The following is a 19,426-nucleotide window of genomic DNA, read 5'->3' on the forward strand; positions in this document are numbered from 1 at the left end:
GTTCACTTTTATAGAAAAAGTGAACATTTCAGTCCAACCTCATAAACAACAGTGCTGCAGAGTAGGTTGAGTGTCAAGCAGCTCCGATATGTGGCCTAACAAATCCCAGCAACTGGAGTGTCAGACAACTACAAACCCAAACACAGTGGGAGGCAACTTTCCTAGTATCAGATCCTCACCACTGCTGGGGCAAAGTATATTTTGCAGTAAGAAACTACACATTCTTCATCTCATATTTTTACAACCAGATTTTCACTCATATCTATGCTTTGGTACTGGATTACTGGACTTCCCCACAAGCAGACCCCAGGTCCCTGGTGAGCATTCAAACAACAACCCACTGGTCAACATCAACAAAACCACGGAACTGATCATTGATTTCAGGAAAAAGGAAGCAAAGACACACATGCTTGTCTACAGCAGTGGAGCTGAGGTGAACAGTTTTAGGCCCGTGAACACAGCCTGTTCATCCTGCTGCTCTTTGACAAGCCATACAGAAGTATCTGCAGCCATTCCACCAGACTACAGAGCAGCTTCTCTCCTCAGGTGATGAGACTTCTCCGCACTCCACCATAAAAAAATGGTTTCTCTTGTGTAGCATAAAAAGATTACAACATGTCTTACAACCCTGTATTGTAGAATGACAAATAAATGAACCTTGAAGAAGCCATCATGAGCCCAGAAATCCAGTACTATACATGACAAAACACCTGCAAAAATAATGACATTTCCATCAGCCTCAGCTGTAGTTTGTGTTTCGTGCTAATTAGGAAATGTCACCATGCTAGCACGCTAAACTACAATTGAGAACATGATAACCATTATGCCTCCTAAACATCAGCAGGTTAGCACTGGCATAGCGAACATGTTAGCATGGTGATGTTATCTTCCATCCCCTCGTCCACCGTTTTTCTAAATGGCTGCTCCCTACGCATCCCACACTGCATGATAAACTTGTTCAACTCTTTGTTGTCGAGCAGTCCCCGTTACCTTCATCTCTTCTCACCCGTTCTCCTTCACCTCTCCTCTCCCTCCTCTTTTCCTCCTCGCTGCCTTTGGGTAAACATTTGTCAGTGTAACGCGAGCGTCTCAGGTAAAGATATGCAGATTAACGCTAACTCGTTTGCATAACGAGCTCTTATTTGCCAGTCTAATTACGGCGGCATGCCGAGGCCGTCCCAGAGCTGCCCTCAGGGTTCATTAGCGGGGTTCGTTAAGAGGTTTGTTAACAGGCAGCTAATCGTTTCCTCCCTCTTTAACAAATAGTGGAGCCTGAAAGTCCTGAAAAGACTCCCAGTAAGCACACAGCGATGTTGGCTTAAAGAAGACACACATTAACGGACACACAGGCGCACGCTGACTTAGCGAGCAAACACAGTGATACACTCACACAAATACACAACGTCCTACCCGACACATTAGTCTCACACACAAAGGCTTGCACGCACACATACACGCACGCACACACACACAGTACTCAAAGGACAAAAGAGTTGGACAGTGTATTGAACCTTTTCCTTTACACACTACAACACACACACACAGAAGGACTTGGAATTCAAAGACCGTAGTCCATGTCTTTAAAAGAGAAAACACACACACACGCATGCACGCACACACACACGCAGAATGATGAGACGGCCCTGGTAGCTGAAGATGGTAGTCTGTATTGAAGAAACTCGTAAAACACACACACATGCTGTAAGAGCGCGGTCAGGTTATTGTGTTCACTGTATTTCTAAATGAAGAAGTCAGGCCTAAAACTTAGACTAATCATTTAGAGAAGATAATTTTTAAATTCAGAATTACAAGGTGTTTATTCTCCACAAGTAATTACTCCCTATATTTAAACCATCATTTAGCATGGTGTTAAAAAAGGAAACTCAACTAAGCTAAACAGTATCTGCTATAATTACTTTACCTGACCTTTAATGAAACTGATGCTGTTCACACACGACTAGAGGCACACTCTCGGCGGTATCACTGCATGTAGGCCGCCCATTTGTTGTTATGTTACACATAATATGACTAGAAACTTGGTGTTTATTTTTATATTTTGGACACAGCCTGCAGATAACTCAAGTGCGCTTCAGGAGGAGTGGTCAGCACGCTGCAGCAGTCCAGAGCGGCAGTTCAGGACGATTTCAACAGGGAGGCACAAGGTTACTCCACAGTAACGAGAGAGAAGCTCAAGAAGCGTTTGCCTGTTTCCAATTTTCTAATCTTACATTTGAATACAAGCAAAAAAGTGAGCATTAATTACAAAAATAATTTGTTTGTTACCTTTAGCCTAATGGAACAATTCAAAAGTACAATCACTAAAATAAAATTTGTATATAACATACCTGAGACATGAGTGACAGTGAGCTGTGTCTCTTACACTGCAACCCTTTCCCCTCAAAATTACATTTATATACAACTAATTTGCAACAATTTTCTTTCAGGCAAGTCTGAAAATGCTGATACAATATATTTCACTTGTTTTCTGGCAATATCCATTTTTGCAACTCAACATCTGCTCTTAGTGAGTAAAGCGTGATTAAACTGCAGCTCTATAGCTCGCTGTCGGTTGGTCTTCAGCAGCGGTTTTTGTCCTTGGAGACTGAAATTTGGTATGGAGTTGAAGCGGTACAGCGTGGTTAAAAGGGGGCGGGGCAATAGGAGTGGCTTGTTGCAAAAAGGTGCATAGCTTGCAAATTAATTCACAGACAGCTGATTAACTGTTCGTGCCCACTGTCAGAAAAAGCGGTGGATCACTTCTAAATGGATTCGCGTAGCATGACCAAAAGTCATAGAAAGACACACACAGACACCATTTTGCATCCCCTTTTCTGAATTGTGAACTGTTCCTCAAACACTCTTGTGGAAAGCATCATTAAACTCAGCCTGTTAGGCCCCTCCCTCTAATTTAGCCCTGTACCCTTTTTCATAATTCATGAACTGTTTGTCCTAGACTTGTGTTAGGCACTGGAAGCAATGGTTAAGGCAAAAGAGGGAAAGATCATGGTCCTGGGTAAATATTGAATACGTCAAAAGTGACTTGAAGGAGGAGGAGATCATGTAAATGTAAATTCTGGGAGAAATGGTTGGATATTGAATTTCTCCCATTGGGTTGTTGCAGTCTAGTGAAAATCATTTCCCAAAGTTTGCCAGAGTCATTGGGTGATATGATGTGACAGCTGGTCGTACATACAAGCAATCTGGCGCCGCCCGTGCGCCAATCTGTTTGATTAGAAAAACATCAATCTCCAAAGTTAAGTTGAAATCTGATCATATCACACGTAACAGATGGAGGAACAAAGGGGGTGACCATGGAGGACGGCAGAAAGCTGAAAGATGGGGAGGAAAAGAAAACAGGGACACGGGTGAAAAGGTTATCAAACACACCTCAGGAAGTTGAAGTATGAGTCAACTATTCAGTGAGTTTGATTGGCCAAACATTGAAAGCTGCAGCCTGAGAGGAGTTGCTCAAATCCCCACTTTAGTTTGCTTAAGAGCTGTTCGTCTGCCAAGAATACGAATGGCAGCGATCAGTTTATTGGACCTGAATACATTTCTAAGAACTGCGTGTGCATCATGTACACACTTGCATCGTTGGGATACTGATATTCATGCGAGGCATCGAGGAGGCATAAATGATGAGACCATTACTCACAGCAAACAGGAAAAGGTCAAATTTGTGCTTCAAGTTCTCGCCACAAAAGGCTGAACAAGATTGTGAGTGAAGCCTCTTCCAGTGAGTCACTGTCTGTGATCGCCAGGCTGTCACTCCGATCTACAGCAGATGCAGCTTAAGTTGTTCATTTCTTAAGCACAGACTGATGCCAAGTCTCCCTGAGAAGATGTGTTCTTGTCAGTCATTTTCATGCCGCTTCTCTCAGCCACATCACAGGCATGTTTTGCATCTCTGAGAGCATGTATCCTGCTCTGCCAATTAGAGGCAACCTAACAGGTGCTTTTAAACCTGTAGAAATGGAAGAAACGGTGAGAGGCAGAGCGAGTTCAGCTGCTCTAAAGGCTGAATGGATGCTCTGAAAAAGCCTGTTTTTGTACGGGAAATCTGATTCTCACAGCAGCCACATTTCTTTTTCCTTTGTTGCACTTTCAAGTTCACGGACCTTAAATTGTAAAAGCGACGTGACAGGAGGTTGGCTTTTCTTGTGCAGTGATCAAGCCTGCAATCAGCTCTCATGATCAGAGGCAAAGTGCTCACATATAATTCACATCTGGGAAAAGCTCGTACATTACGGTCTGCATCTCGCTTCTGAACCACCTGAGCGCGTGAGCGAGACCAAAGATATGACGGCAGTTTAAAAAAGCGCAGCTTAGATCACAGTTTAATTTAGCTGTCTTATTACAAGCATTTAAATTCAATTACTGTGTGTTGAGTGTGGCTACTACTACAGCACCGCAGCCTCCCTCTCCCTGGCCACCCCCTCTCTCGCCTCCTGGCAGGCTTCAGGGATTGATGCCCAAAACCCTTACACCGTCTTCCTTTGACGGGCAGAGCGCAGCCGAGTTGAGCATGTTAAACATTATGTAGATGGAGTCCTGAAGGCACTGGGAGCTTTGTAAATAGTGGTAATCTTCACTGTAATGCTAGCCTACAGGCTAAGAGCAACACAGAAAGAAATGTTAAACCTCTAGTTGTCCCCAACCCTCGCTCTCCAGCTTCCCACCCCTCACCAAATACCCGTCCTTCCCATTCCTTTGTTTTCAGAATCTGTTCATCTTTGTTCTCCGTTCAGTCTTTTCAGTCTCTTGGCCTGTGATTTGTTCTTTGCCTCCAACTCCCTCCTTCCTTCGCTACCCTTTTCTCCTTTTCTGTTTTGCTCCCTCTTCTTTTTCCAATCTTCCCCTCTTCCCTCCGCTGGCCAAAGTCTCATTTTACACAGCTACTTTTTCATCCCCTTTTCATCTCTCCCTCTCCGTCTCTTCATCCCATTTTTTCACAGCGCCCGGATCGTGGCCTGGTCTGGCCTTTTAATGTCTCCCTCTGCTTCTCTCTCCTCTTAACCGTTTCCATTCTCTCTCACTGGCTCGCTCTCAGACTGTAGCTAATGCCATCAGGTTTTTCGCAGCAGTCCTGAGCCAAACATTCAGAGCCCACGGTCCCTGAACTACACGCACACAAAAGCACAAGAAAGAAAACTCAATAAAAACACTTTTATATACAAACACATACCTATGAAAATATTTGTGCATGCACATAACAGTACAAACAAACACACAAAGATACTAAATCAGGTGCTGATGGCAACAATGAGCTTCACTGAGCCACAAGGGATACAAGGCATTAAGGTTACATACACACACACACACTTAAACACACACATTTTTCCACTAGCAACAACCTTTTCACTTCACTGATGCTGTCATTTATTTATTTATTTATTTATTTTGCGTAATTCTACCTTTGGTCAACTTTGTGCCTTTCTCACGCCTCCTTTTCACTTCTCTGTCAGCCTCCGGAGGCCTGTTCTGTCAGCATGTCTGAGTGTCCAACCAATTCTTCAGCAGGCTGAAAATCAAATATCTACATTCAAGCCTCTTGAATATATATGCAGCGCAGTCATTATGCTCATCCAGACTAAAAATGTGTGCATGCTTTGATGCTCTGTACAGCACAGATGATGGCCTGAGATGCCAAATTCCTGCTTTTTTTGAACACTCTAACACTTTGGGACACTGTGCACCTGATATGCCTTTTTCATTTTTAGCTGATTTTATTCAGTCTAGCAACTGTATGAGTTTGGCAGAATTCTCAGTCGTGTATGCGACTACAATTGCAGAAGCAGGTCTTGTGTGAACAGCATTCTCACAGGAATGGGCAAAGTCCGCTTCATTATCATCCTGTGCAGCATGTAAAAAATGAGTCATTCTCCCAGGTGAGATACTTTGATAAGCATGGTACTTTTTCTAGTGATGAAAGATGTCACCAAGAGCCAAGGTAAGTTAGTCATCATTGGCCTGTTGCACCAGATGTAAGTGCGTTCTCTCTACAGTTAGGGTGCAACCACACTACAGAATACTGTGAAATTAGTTAGTTTGAGGCTGAAGCTGTGTAGATGTTCGAGAGAGCAAGGTTCATATTAACTACTTTGACGTAACGTCCAAAACAAACCCAAATATTGTCACAGTGGCCAATCAGTGAAAAGCACCATTATAAATGCAGTCATTACTACCATGTTGTCTCTCGTGCCCAATTATATTTGAACACTTTTCTACGCGCATAAGAGGCTGACAGGTGAAAATAGCTAATGCTCATCAACATACAACAACAAAAAGGTACATAAACTAGGACAAAGCATTGTAATTAGATGATAACTGTGCAGCCTTGATCTGCAGGAAGTGCAAAATAACAGCGATGACACTGAGTGGTGAAACTGTCAACTACAACATAGGGAACATAGGGTCCTATCACAGTAATTGTAATGTTATAACAAACACATAATGACAGCTTGCACTGGAAAACTTGTGCCTACATTGAAACTTTTTTAGCTAGTGCAATCCTTTTAAATATAAGTAGTGCGTAAACTCAGCAACACGTCAGAAATTGCATTCAAACTAGGCTCTGTTTGAACTTGTGCATAGTTGATGCAACCCACTGCAGAAGAAGAAGTGTCTGACTCTGGCCTGGGTTATTCATAGGCCACCTCACAGTCAGGTTGCAGATGTGAGGGCGACTGCAGAGCAGCAACAACTAAGCTTTCTTTGTTTGGGTTATTGTTCTCTGAGTGATTTGTTTTGCTTACCTCAGTCATGAATGAGCCTCACCTGAATGGAGGTTAATTCTAAATCATCAGTCACCTCACTACTTTTGTTTATGTTCTAGCCAGTGGATTTCAATCAAGAAACTCCTGGCAAAAAGGTGACTTTACCTGTCCCTTCATAGGCCCAGAGCTGACAAAACAGATAACAAACCAGCACACAAAACAATGAAGCCCAAAGATAAAAATAATCGTTCACAGGATGTAACTGGGAAACTGAATAAATAAAACTTCCAGACATTGAATGAACTGTTGGCCAGTTGGTTGAGAAGCATACCAGTTACTGGGATCATAGCATCCCAGTTCAGCTCCTCACTGCACACTTGTTGCTGTCTTTTCGGGTGGCTTTGCACAAAAAGTGAGGAACTGGATTACAAAGTCATTCATTCGTCATTGTATAACACACTGCAGTGTTTGTTAGCCTTTTAGGCCTTTATTTTATCCTTTAATTATTAATTCTTCTATCTGGTATCAGTAATTCTGATTCCAATTCTAAAAATTATTATTTTGTCTCCAAACTCAAGAGACAACACCAACTGGCCCAGACTGTGATGGACTCAGTCCAACTTTCAGTCAGCCATCATCAGCCTTGAAGCCCAAATTGGCTCCACAATCGTACTGTGTGTCCATGCCTTAAGCTAGCTAAACTAACCCCTTTACTTCTCATCCATGCTTGGCTGTTATAGTTTTAGACCGCTGATCGAATATCTGCATCGCAGGACAGCGACGCCTTCCTATAACTGTGCTATTTTGCTGCCTGCGCCACTTTGGGTGGCAGGATGGCCTCGAGGCAAACGAGGCCAACCAGCAACCGAAAGGTCGCTGGTTCAATCCTTGGCACGGAGAGGAGGGAGGGTGCATTGCCCACCATCACTGCCTAAGTGCCCTAGAGCAAGGTACTGAACATCATAAAACTGCACTGCAGGCCACCTTCTGACCTTTGATGAAATGCACATGTGTGGGACGTATGTGTAACTAGGAGGGATATGCAAAATATCTTCAGTGTCTTCTTCTACTAATCAACTGAACAAAAGGAATCCAGTGTTTCAAATGTTATTATCTAAACCAATGAACTTCATTTGGACCCTTAAGGCACAAGCACAAAAATGCAAACACAATCTCAGCCAGTACCTGCACTTATACTTACATACATCTCACACACACGATCACACAGCTCCTTCCATCTCCCAAGGACAAGAATAACACCATATGCAGGCTAATTGATTTCTATGCGCGTCTAAAGTGAATGTCGCGCTCCACTAACACAACAGTCTCGCATTCTCTCTTCTTCTTCTTCTTCTTTTTTTTTCTTTTTTGGCTGCGTGCGGTTTCAGGTTTGAAATCAATTTGGCTGAGATGAAAGTTTTCAATTTCATTAGCTTGATCAAATGGAGCGCTGTTAACAGGCGGCGGTAATAGAAAATCATTTAGGCCGAGCAGCTTGCACACTCTCAAAGGACTGGTTAAGAGCTGCTCAGAGAGGGAGAGATAGAGATGGAGAGACTGGGGGGTGAGGTGGTGGAGGGGGAGAAAGAGAGAAAGAGAGGATGACAGGTGGGGAAGTATCGATGAGAGAGTGGGAGAAAGAGGGAGACGAAATGTGAAAAAGATGGGGGAGAGAGACGGGTTTAGAACAGAAGAAGAGGTGACAAGGAGAGAAATATTGCATTTTAGAGAAAGGAGGAGAAAGATGGTCTGAGACATGATGGCAGGAGATAAAGTGATGGAGTAAAAAAAGGTAAGAAGCAGAGAAAAGTAAAAGGGTTGGAAAATGCTCGAGGAAAGTAAAAAAGAAGAATGTTACAAAGGAGAGAGAAAATGAAGACAGGTGGAGAAAAAGAACAGGAAGAAACAGAAAGATTAAATACAAGAATGAGTGATGACCGTAGGAGAATGATTAGATGAGCAAAAATGTCACAATAATGGCTGAGAGGAAGCGGGATGCAAAGATTTCAAGGAAGAGGAGGAAAGAAGCCAGAGAAATCTGTCTCTTCCTCTCGCATGTCTGCTAAGCACTGGCCCATTAAACCCCTGTTATTGCTCCTCAGATGTTTGTCAGGGAAAAATAGTGTTGTGATGAAAGAACATAAATAAACTATTAGCCATCAAAAGACTCTGCAAGGCAGCAGATCGCCAGCTAAATATTAGCACTTTGATGAGGAAGAACAAATAGGAAATCAGACAAGGGTTCACGCAGGAGAGGACTGCAGAGGAGAAGAGGGACTGGGGAATAAAGCATGGCGGATTAATGGATTGGATGGTGGAGGGCGATACTTGTGTCAGAGTTACAGGTTGAAATCCGCCAAATAAACGTGTCTTGCGAAAGGATGGTATCAAACTTCGACACTTTTTTGGCACAGACCATGATGTGTCCTCAGCACCAAGTGTTGAGAAAGTACAGAAGTACCAGCAGGCAGATTTCTACTCTACTTATTCCTACTCTGCTTAGTCGATCAGATAGTTTCCAATTTGCCAATTTTGAACTGCATTTTTTAGGCCAAACGTTCTTATACTGCTGCCTGCATTTAGACATTGAGCATTTTCAGTTTTGGCTTCTTATGAGAAATGAAAAAGTTATTTCCAGAAACAGATGTTTCATTTCCAGTTAATCAAACAAAGTATTACTTTCAAACAACACCCAGCCTTATATGTAAAAACCTGGCACATGTGTAGAGCTCAGACCTCCAACATTTACAGTATAATAATGATGATAAAGTTTATTTCCATAGCACTGAAAAACACAACAAACACATAAACACGGCAATAAAATACAGAATAAACGGCCGGCGTGAGGAATAAAAGATGTATGAATAAAAGCAGAAATGAAACACAAAGGATAAAAATGTAAAAACATTGGATGAACTGAATTAGATCAGTGCAGGACAGAAGCGCAACTTCAGCGTAAAGTGCAGTAAACTCAAAAGTTAAGAATGACACTGAACATAGAAATTAAAAGCAATGATTATGTAAAAGCCTTTCGATGAAAATATATCTTTAAAAGAAGATACTGAGGGAGCAGGCCGGAGTTCCTCGGGCAGATACTATATTTGTATATTTGATTTATGTGTGAAAACAAATCACATGAGCAAGTTTTCATATATGACCATTTTGTTATGGTACATGCAGTCATTGTATCCTGTGCATGCTCTTAACATCTCTTAATAATAAAAAGAAAAAATAAACAATTACCTGTCCAGCTACACACAGGCAATCATTACAGTTTAGCCTTTACACTCATAATGACACACACACGCACACACAATACTACACATCATACCAATAAATTATATTCAATCTAGCTTCAATGAGAAAATGAAAGCTAATGTTAATCCATTGTTAGTCTCCTCTGAGTCATTGTATCATGACGATAATGATCAGCCGCTTTTCTGTCTCTCTCACACACACTCGCCCACACACACACACACACACACACTGACTAATCAGCCAAGTGAAGCTAATGTAGGGGGAAATGTGTTGCTGATTAGCTCAACCTTAAAACCCTGAGACATGACTCCCAGACCTACAGAAGCGGCCACGCACAAACAGACAGACACACACACACACACACACACACACACACACACACACACACACACACAGGCCCGCACGCACAAAATTAGTCCGGCTATTCATGCTAATCTGAAGGAAAATGACTTGCTCATTAGCAAGACCCTTAAACCTCTCGACAGGCCTTTGAAAGCCAGCCTTCTCATGGTCACAGAGAGTATACAGAGGAACGCAGGCTCAGACATGCACACACAGGCCTGTGCAGAGGAAGCTGGACTTTTCACAAGTATCCAGACTAATCAGTTGACTTTCAGTAACTGCCTGCAGGTTCTATTAATAGCAGAAATGTAAACAGCAGAGCACATTACACTAATGAGGGTAAAATGTCCACAGATAAATGTACGGAGCGAACGCACACATACACACACCTTCACTCGCACCCTCAAACGTTAACCCTTGTACTTTCCTCAAGACGGCTATCAGCTGATAGGAGTCCTGCTGTGCGTGTGCCATGTGAAACCATATGTTGACTTTCCTAAACTTAACTCCTTAAAGTTATGTCACGTATGTGGAGATAATGTTCATCTTATCCTAAACTTAGCAAAGCAGTTTTGGTGCCTAAGCCTATCCAAACTGTGAGAGCTGTGTTTATTCACGCAGGGCTGAAGTCGGTCTAACAGCGTCCAAAACCCACCGTCCCCACCTCTTTCACATCGGCGCAACGCAACACTGTTATAGCCACTTGCATTGCAACTACAAAGGCACGCGAAAGACACAGTTCTTGGACAGAGATCAGCGAGGCGGTGATACATCCAGGAGGCATTTATGACGGCAGGCTGTTCATTTCACCTCGACCATAACTCTTAATGAATCTTTCAGAAAAGATGAGTGGCCAATCTGACCTCACTTTATAACACGTCCTCTATCTGGCAGTCTAAAATTATTCTCACAAAGATATAAAAAAAAATAAAAAATGACTAGAATTCACAAGGATTTTTCGATCTGTGTCTTTGGAAAGACATTGAGCAACAACATTTATTGTTCAAGACTCATATTTGATGAGGATTCCTCATCCTCGCCAAATGTCAGCCGGTGTGACCGAACCCGAACCTGAACATCGTCAGTTTTTTTTTCCAACCTGGTCTGACCTGACGGTACCTGATGGGCTCGGCTCCAGCATCCACCCTTTAGTTTACACACAGTGGCTGCCTCATAATACCTTTTCCTGTTGCATCTGTCGAGTGTACGCCAAAGAGAGAAAATGTGCGTCTGAGTGTGTGCATGTGAGCGACTGTGTGTGTGTGCGCGAGTATAAATATGTTCAGACCCTGCAGCAAACAGTATCCTTCTAGATGAGATTTACTGATACAGAAGTGAGGGACACTGAGGATGAATACCCTCTCAAGGGAAGAGAAAACCTCTCTCTGGCTCTTCAATCTCTCCATCTCCGTCGCTTCCTCCTCCTCTGTGTCATGACGAGAAAAGTTGGTCTCCTTGTGACGACGAGACAATTATTTGCCTTATCATCCAGATCCCTCACTCTTATGTGTGTGTGTGTATATATGTTTGAATGTCCTCGTGCATCTGAGTGTGGATACGCTCCTTCTACCAATCAAGTCACAGGGGAAAACAATTTTTGGGAAGAGGAAGTCTCCATGCAAGATACGAAAATGTCATAAAATGCCAAGAAAAACAGAATATAGCATCTACACATAAATCTTGTCCTGGGATTCTTATAAGGGCCCATTAATTAAATATGAAAATCAGGCTCACTAGAGGAAAAAGCAATGGATGCAAGCTCAAAAGGATACAAAAACAACAATTTCCCACACCTGTGTTCCCACGGTATACCAGTATATACCAAGACTGTCTGTGTTTTCATTTCACACTGGAAAAATGACAAGATGAAGCATGCTTATAAACGCCAGCTGGCTAAATTCAATCTATTTTTTAGCGTGGTGTTGACAATTATTGGCCCACTGAAATAAAAGAGATTCTCACAGCTGATGAAAGGCGAAAAAATAGTGGACGGTGGTGAGACGGCTCTGCTGACAACTCAGAAAACAATTAATTCATAAATCCTTGGAAATACACATTTACTAGGTATGTGTAAAGTTTTGCACTCGAAGCAGCTCTTGAAATCTGCAGCTTGATTGTTTCGACACCACAGATCTGTTCGTCCTATTAGTGCAAAAAATAAATTAAATTCCTATATACTGATGGCCAAAACAACACACGGTGATATAGGGAATAATGTAGTGTACGTATAATACTGTATATGAAATTGGAACATGGTGCAATTCAGATTCAGATTCAGTAGCACCTTGACAAAAGCTTTTGAAAGAGTGGAGAGTGTTTCTGTTCTTCTTTCCTGAACAGGAAACCTTGCAGTCACGCCACAATATCCAGAACACACAAGATCCATATAAATCAATACTGGGAACAGCTGAAAATGTCATGACCGTGGAAAAAGGAGGCCAGGACTGAGGACTGCCTTACACCCACTCCTTCCACTCCAAACACTTTTGTTTTTCAGTGTCTCTATGACCCTCCCTCTGCTCTGCCCTCTCACTGTCACCATGACAAAAAGGCCACGTGACTGCGTGTGTGTGTGTGTGTGTGTGTGTGTGTGTGTGTGTGTGTATGTGTGTGTGTGTATGTGACAGAGGCAGAAAGAAAAAGGTTTACACTGATGGGGTATGATTTACTAACATCATGCTGTTTAGGGGGCTCACACACTCCCACCCCGCTCCTCTTGCATTCATGAGGAAATGTTAAAAGTTCACATTTGCCATCTCTGAAATGTCTCTTATCAGATTGAAAATCCTCTCCGTCACTTATAATTCAGAGAATAAGCTCCCTCTGTGTGTGGGTGTGTTTGGATGTGCTGTATATGCAGACGTATTACTCGTGTTGTGGGCATATAAATCACTTGACACAGTCACATTGTGGGGACTCGCCTGCCTTATGGGCACAAAATGCACATCCCCATAATGTAAATCATTACATTTCAGAGTGAAGACTTTTGGCTGGTTATGGTTAGTCTCCAATAAATGAATGTAAGTCTATGCAAAGTGATGAAAACATAACCGTGTGTGTGTCTTGCGTGTGCGTTCGGGTTAGCATAAGAGAGTGTGTCTGAGTGAGTCAGTGAACCAGTGAATGAAAGCAACAATGAGAAGAAGACACACAGCGTACAGAAACGCACAAGTGTGTGTGTGTGTGTGTGTGTGTGTGTGAATGATTTTACGTCAGTAATTATTAATGCACTGTATTGCATGAGTAATGGTGCGTAGTGCTGACATTCTGCTACAGGTTAACAGTGAGGTGCAAAATGCACTCAAGCACACAGGCAGACACACATGCGCGTGCACGCACACACACACACACTTAGATTAGTTGAGGGTTTTTTCCAGCATTTGACATAAAGTGCTAATCTCTATGAAAAGATATCTGCAATTGAATTAAGACCCTGTTGGGACATTTCAGTATCGAAAGTGTATGGTTCATAGTCTGAATAATGTTGAGCAGGCTTCGGTTGCATGCAGGTGAGTCCGTGTGGAGCACAAAAAGAGGCAGAACACACTAGCCGAACTGCAATCTTGGAACCCATCAGCTATCGTCTGACGACAATCTAGCTTTTTATTAGCTATAAAATTTAATCTGCAGCCATATGCAGATATCACTATGGAGATTATCAGAGATGTCATCTGGACCTAAACTCCATTATTGTGTCTCAAGTTGCTAATCAGACTGTAACAATGGCCGGCGCATGGACATTGTCATCAGGCGATATTCGATGGGCTCTTCATCTCTGCCACATGGCTATTCCACAAACACAAAGCATTTAAAAAGGCAACTTGAACAAAGGGGAAATAAAGGGGTATTAAAGTGAACTACTGAACATTGAGGCATCTGTTTAACTGTCTTAAATCTCATAAACACTGTAGAAAGTCAATGAAACTGTTCACCGTTGAGATTTCCTGATTTGCAGATTTTAAATGACGCTGGCCGGCCAAAAGCATTTTTATTGGTAATGCTATCACAGTTTAGCCCAGGGCCCATTTTCATGTTGAAAAATAAACTGTCGGTGTTCTCTAGTGGACAAGCTATGCAGATCTGCGTCTTTCTCAATTCTGTGTTACAGTTTCTATTTTTGTTTCGGACATGCAAGCTGCTACGGATTTTTCTGCAGTAAGATGACAACAGCTGCAATCCTCAGCTACGTAATAGCAGCGGTAACAGCCAAATTATATGCAAGATACACAGCTACAAGGAAAACAAGTCAAAGAAAAAAAAATAAAACAATCCATTAATCCATTACTGGTCGATGATACAGCATCTAACAGTGATAGAGTACTAAAAAAGTGGATTTTTTTTCTGAAGAGAAGATGCCACCGAAAACCGGCAAATTCAAGGCGATTTAGTCCGACAGTATCTCCAAAACATCAAAACTCAACAAGGTGGTAAAAAATTCAGTGATGATTTGATTTGGATGATGGTGTGTACGGACTTCCCCATCCATCCACCCAACAGCAGACCTCCTGCTGAGTCATGACCCTCCCCCCAGTGACTTCGCTGCCTCTGAACCTTCAAGACCAAACTAACTGTTTGCCTCTGAGCAGGCGTCTCTCTGATGCTCGCCTTTTGAACAAACCGACAATGACAACCTGGAGACAACCTGGATGGTGAAATAACGGAGTGATGTAATTACAATGAAATGGAGTGACATGAAAACAGAAACGCCACTCAGGGAAAAATGAGACAACGACACAAAGAGGGACAACTGGGGAGATAAAAAGCCAAGAACGCTTTGTTCTTGGTTAGAAGCACTACATGCTACTGCACCTCTAATCAGAAAGTGCCAGAGACGATACAACACGCCAGCAAAGCATGTTTTAAAAGGTGGTGTATTTCTGTGGCTGGAGTCAGACATGGGGGTGGAAAAATCTGAAGTATTGCAGATGACAGCTTCAGTATGGTTACAGACAGCAGCATACACACACGCAGGTGACTGAGGGCCAATGTGACTAATCGAGGAAACACGTCTACTGTAAATGCAAACACACACAGGCACACGCAACACATGGGCAAGCGAAGTTAACACACTTGTGCTGAGGGAGATACCACACTGAATCTGGCAATACAAACAGGGGGAGATAGAAGGAAGGAGGGAGAGAGAGAGAGAGAGAGAGAGAGAGGAGGGAAAGGTTGGTGTTCTGCTTTTTTAAACAGCCTTAGGTGGCCATTACACCATTAGAACCAGGGCTCCCCAATGCCCAATAAAAACTGTTAAACCAAAGCCAAGATGTAATGGAGCTTTTTCTATGTGTGTGTGTGTGTGTGTGTGTGTGTGTGTGTGTGTGCGTGAGTGAGAGAGAGAGAGAGAAAGAAAGGCTGAGAGAGAGAAAGAAAAGAGAGACAGTACTGGCCATCCTAGTCACCAAGGGAGCTACTGAACAGCAGTCAAAGAGCAAGCAGGAAGAAAATTGTATATTCTATCCCATGAGAAGAGAAGAGAAGAGAAGAGAAGAGAAGAGAAGAGAAGAGAAGAGAAGAGAAGAGAAGAGAAGAGAAGAGAGCCACTGTTTGGTTGATTTCATCCTTTTGGTTACTCAGCCGTTTTGTCGGCCACAGCTGTTTTCCGGCGCGGCGCCCCTGCCCGCCACTTTCCTCTCCGGTCCGCAGTCGGTGTGCCGTGCGCCGCGGCCGCGGCGACGGCGACCACCGCGCTCCGGAGCGCACAACGCAGCGATTGTTATCTGCTCAGTGAGCCGCGAGTGATCGGAGCTGATTAAAACACACGCGCACACGAGCGCGCACGCAGGCACAGAATACACTCGCGGGAATGTGATACTAATGCTGAAGGACTGTCACTTGTGTGGCGAAACGGAGGAGGACAAACGCGCGCTCGCAGGGCTCCACAGCCAAAATATCGGTCAGCGTTCACATTAAAATGCTTCTTCGTTTTTTTTCTCAAGGGAGCAAATGTTCGGTGGTGTTACCCGACCTGAATTCACAATAACTCAACCCTGATTTAGTGTTCTTGAGCAAGACAGTGGTTCGCCATCTGCGCACACTATACGCCCTAAAATGATCTTCTAATGTAGCTTCAATTGATCTTTTAAGACGGTTGCATTGTGCTCTGTGGGGTTTTATAAGTCACGATATGAAACCCCTTTAAAGAGTTCTGCCTTTAAGTCCGTGCTTGGACATATAGGAAAGATCTTAACCTCTCTTTTCTCTTTGTTTCTCTCTATAATGCGAGAAATTTTGCTGAATAAGAGAGAGGAGGGAGGCTACTGCAGGTTATTTCTTCTCAGTTCACAAATGTGTGCGTGTTGAGAGGAGCGAGGGAACAGCCGATCTTCCTTAGATTAAACATGACTTCAGATCATAAGAAAAGCCCCTCAGATCGTCTCTCACAGGAGACACTCCTCTCTAAACTGGATTCCAGGGGCGCAGAAGCGGTCGTGCGCAACCAGCCAGTCTCGTTGTCTCCCCCACATTCGAAAAAAACATGTTTAACTCTTCTTTTTTGTCCTTTTTCTTTTTTTAAGGCGCGGGTCTCTCAGTCCTATCCGAGACCTCAAACCAGCACACAGGCCGGTCAGCCGCCGACTAGCCAGCGTTCGTGTGTCTCAGATGGCACCAGTCAGTACGCATCTGTCATTTGACGCTTCGGCTTGGTCAATTACTTATTCCACACACATGCACGGATACAGGAGGCGTCAAGGTGGAAATGGGCTGATCGATGGTCATTTGGCCAAAAATGAAACTTCATTTAAATTTCCAGTGCGGCTTGAAAATGTGTGCACGTGGCAAACACGAGCCTCTCGCGATTTCGTGACTTAATGCAACTCCACTGACACTTTTTGGTGAGGAATGCTGTCACACTGACTTCTGAGAGGACGGAGAGGTTAGTAAACTGACTTTAGAGTTTGGTTTCCCTTCATCTGATGCAGATGAAGTGGATCCTCTGGCAGAACAATTTCCACCGTCATTCCTGCCCAAAGCGCACATTAACGCGTCAAAAAAAGGCAAAGAAAACATAAGATACCAACGATTAAAACACGCCATGCTATGATTATGCACTAACAAGGGGTCCCTTTGTGACTGCAAAAAGTTTGGGTGTCTAATTCTAAGACAGAAGGGCAAAACAAAAAGGAACAGAAGAAAAAACATACTGCGAGTGGGTGTGACATTCCCGATTTCCAGCCCAAAACAATAAAAAGACAAACGCCTATAATGGCTGAAAGGCGTCAGCGAAGGTATTTTTGATATAATGTGAAGCTCCTGCTTTGATGGCGCGCCACCTTTTTCTACTTTTGAATAGAACGACAAGGTTTCAAACTGGCAACAAGTTTTCGACTACATTTGCATGTCTTACCTTTGCACAGGAACAGAAGAAGCGCCGTCTTCCACAGGCAGCAACCCACCGGCGCGCCTCCCTTCCTCCAGACCATCTCCATCCCTGCTGTCGGTAAAAAAAAAACAAACACCGGAACTGTTCACAAAACGGACAATGGGGATCTTTTTAATGTTTATCTTCTTCCGTTTTCCCCGGAGAGATCACTACCGCATCGGTGCCATCAGTAATCTCGATTCGACCAAACTGCGCTCCCGCTGTGCTTGACCTGAGACACCGCGCAGATGAGGTTTGGAGAAAACTATAAATCCTTCTGGAGTCAGTAATAAAAAAAGAAACCTCCAAAGGGCGATTCCGCTGCAGGTTGGCTCCTTTTTTTAATCCTCTCCCACCTAATAAAAAAAAAGTCTACGGTGTGTCTCCTGCAAGCCAGAGCCGAGGAATGAACCCGTTTTCCCCGGGGTGAGCTTTCTCCAAGCACGGTGCGCTCCTCTGCTTTATTTATCCAAACGGGACAGCTGAAGCGGAGTAAAGCTCGCCGTCCCTCCCTTTATCACACTTTTCTTTCTTCAAAAGTTTAAACAGACCGGCGGAGGAGACGAGGAACTTCCCCCAACGAATTAAAAAGTCCACTTCATTGGCGGGCTTGAAATAACGAAACCCAAGAAAACTCTGTCACTTAAGGCTCATGTATTAAATAAAATCCAAATTAAATTCCGCTCGCCCGGCAGCAGCTCCCTCCGCTCTCCATCTCTTCCTTCCTCCCTGTGTCTCTCCTCGGCTGTCCTCCTCTTGCTATGCGGGTTGTGTGTGTGTGCGCGTCTGGGCTCAACTTGAGAGGCTGTATACACTCGTCCGCGGGATGGAGGGAGGAGAGGAGAGGACAGAGGAGGAGGAGGAGGAGGTCTGACGCTCCCACCAGCCGGCAGAGGAGAGGGAGGAGGAAGAGGAGGAGGAGGAGGGCCAGCGGAGGCTGTGGGGATGAGGAAGGTGGGGGAATGAGGGCGGGATCTGGGGTTTTGAATGACAGTTGAGCAGCCAATGGTGGGTGCAGGAATTTATTTGGGCTTTTTTTTCTTTTAGTCTTTAAGATTTCTTTAAATGGTTTATTCTTTATTATTTTAAGGATTTATTTGATCAATTTCTGGAGGCGGACAAAGACCCGCATCCCACAACCAGAGGAGCTGTTAAAACGTGTATTTTTTGCAAAATAAAGGAAAGAGTGAACAATAAAAACATACAAAAATAAAAGGCAATAAAAAGAAAAGAGCCGCAGATGAGTCTGGAAGCAGGCTGAAGGGACGCTCCTGTGCACTGGCGCTGCTGACGCTGGATAGACTCAAACCCAAGTTTAGATGAGACTCTTTAAGATATCCGATAAGCAGAGGCCTATTCCTTGGTGTGTGTGTGTGTGTGTGTGTGTGTGTGTGTGTGTGTGTGTTGGTGTCAGTCGTGCGTGTGCGGGTGCGTGCGCGCGTCCACGTGTTGTTTATCCTTTCAAAGCCCCTCTCTGCATTATTCATGCCAAGACACACGCTACACCTGTTCTCTCTGTAATCGATAGACGCCAACTTCGCACGCGCGCCCGCGAATGCGCGCGCGCGCACAGCGCATCCGCCACCAGTGGCGTGTGACAGCTTGAACAACTGCAAAATGTGATACACCAGGCACCTTGCAATAAAGCTCATTCACTTTCTATTGATAGGACGGGAGCGTGTGTGAATGTGTGTGTGTTGGGGAGGGACTGGGGGGGGGGGGGGTTGAACAAGCCAGAAGAGAC

The 19,426-nt window shown here is 43.8% G+C and overlaps 1 protein-coding gene across 1 annotated transcript in view; it reads right to left on the reverse strand.

Annotated features, from left to right (window-relative positions):
- Window positions 1-17,749, reverse strand: part of si:dkey-215k6.1 (transmembrane protein 132D) — a 237,956-nt gene extending 220,207 nt beyond the window's left edge. Inside the window, exon 1 of the mRNA XM_041937397.1 lies at window positions 17,668-17,749. Coding sequence (XP_041793331.1) covers window positions 17,668-17,749 — 82 coding nt within the window. The remainder of the gene's footprint in view (window positions 1-17,667) is intronic.
- Between the last annotated feature and the right edge of the window lie 1,677 nt (window positions 17,750-19,426).

Source organism: Chelmon rostratus, chromosome 5, assembly GCF_017976325.1.
Source record: "Chelmon rostratus isolate fCheRos1 chromosome 5, fCheRos1.pri, whole genome shotgun sequence".
In the NCBI taxonomy this organism is placed as follows: domain Eukaryota; kingdom Metazoa; phylum Chordata; class Actinopteri; order Chaetodontiformes; family Chaetodontidae; genus Chelmon; species Chelmon rostratus.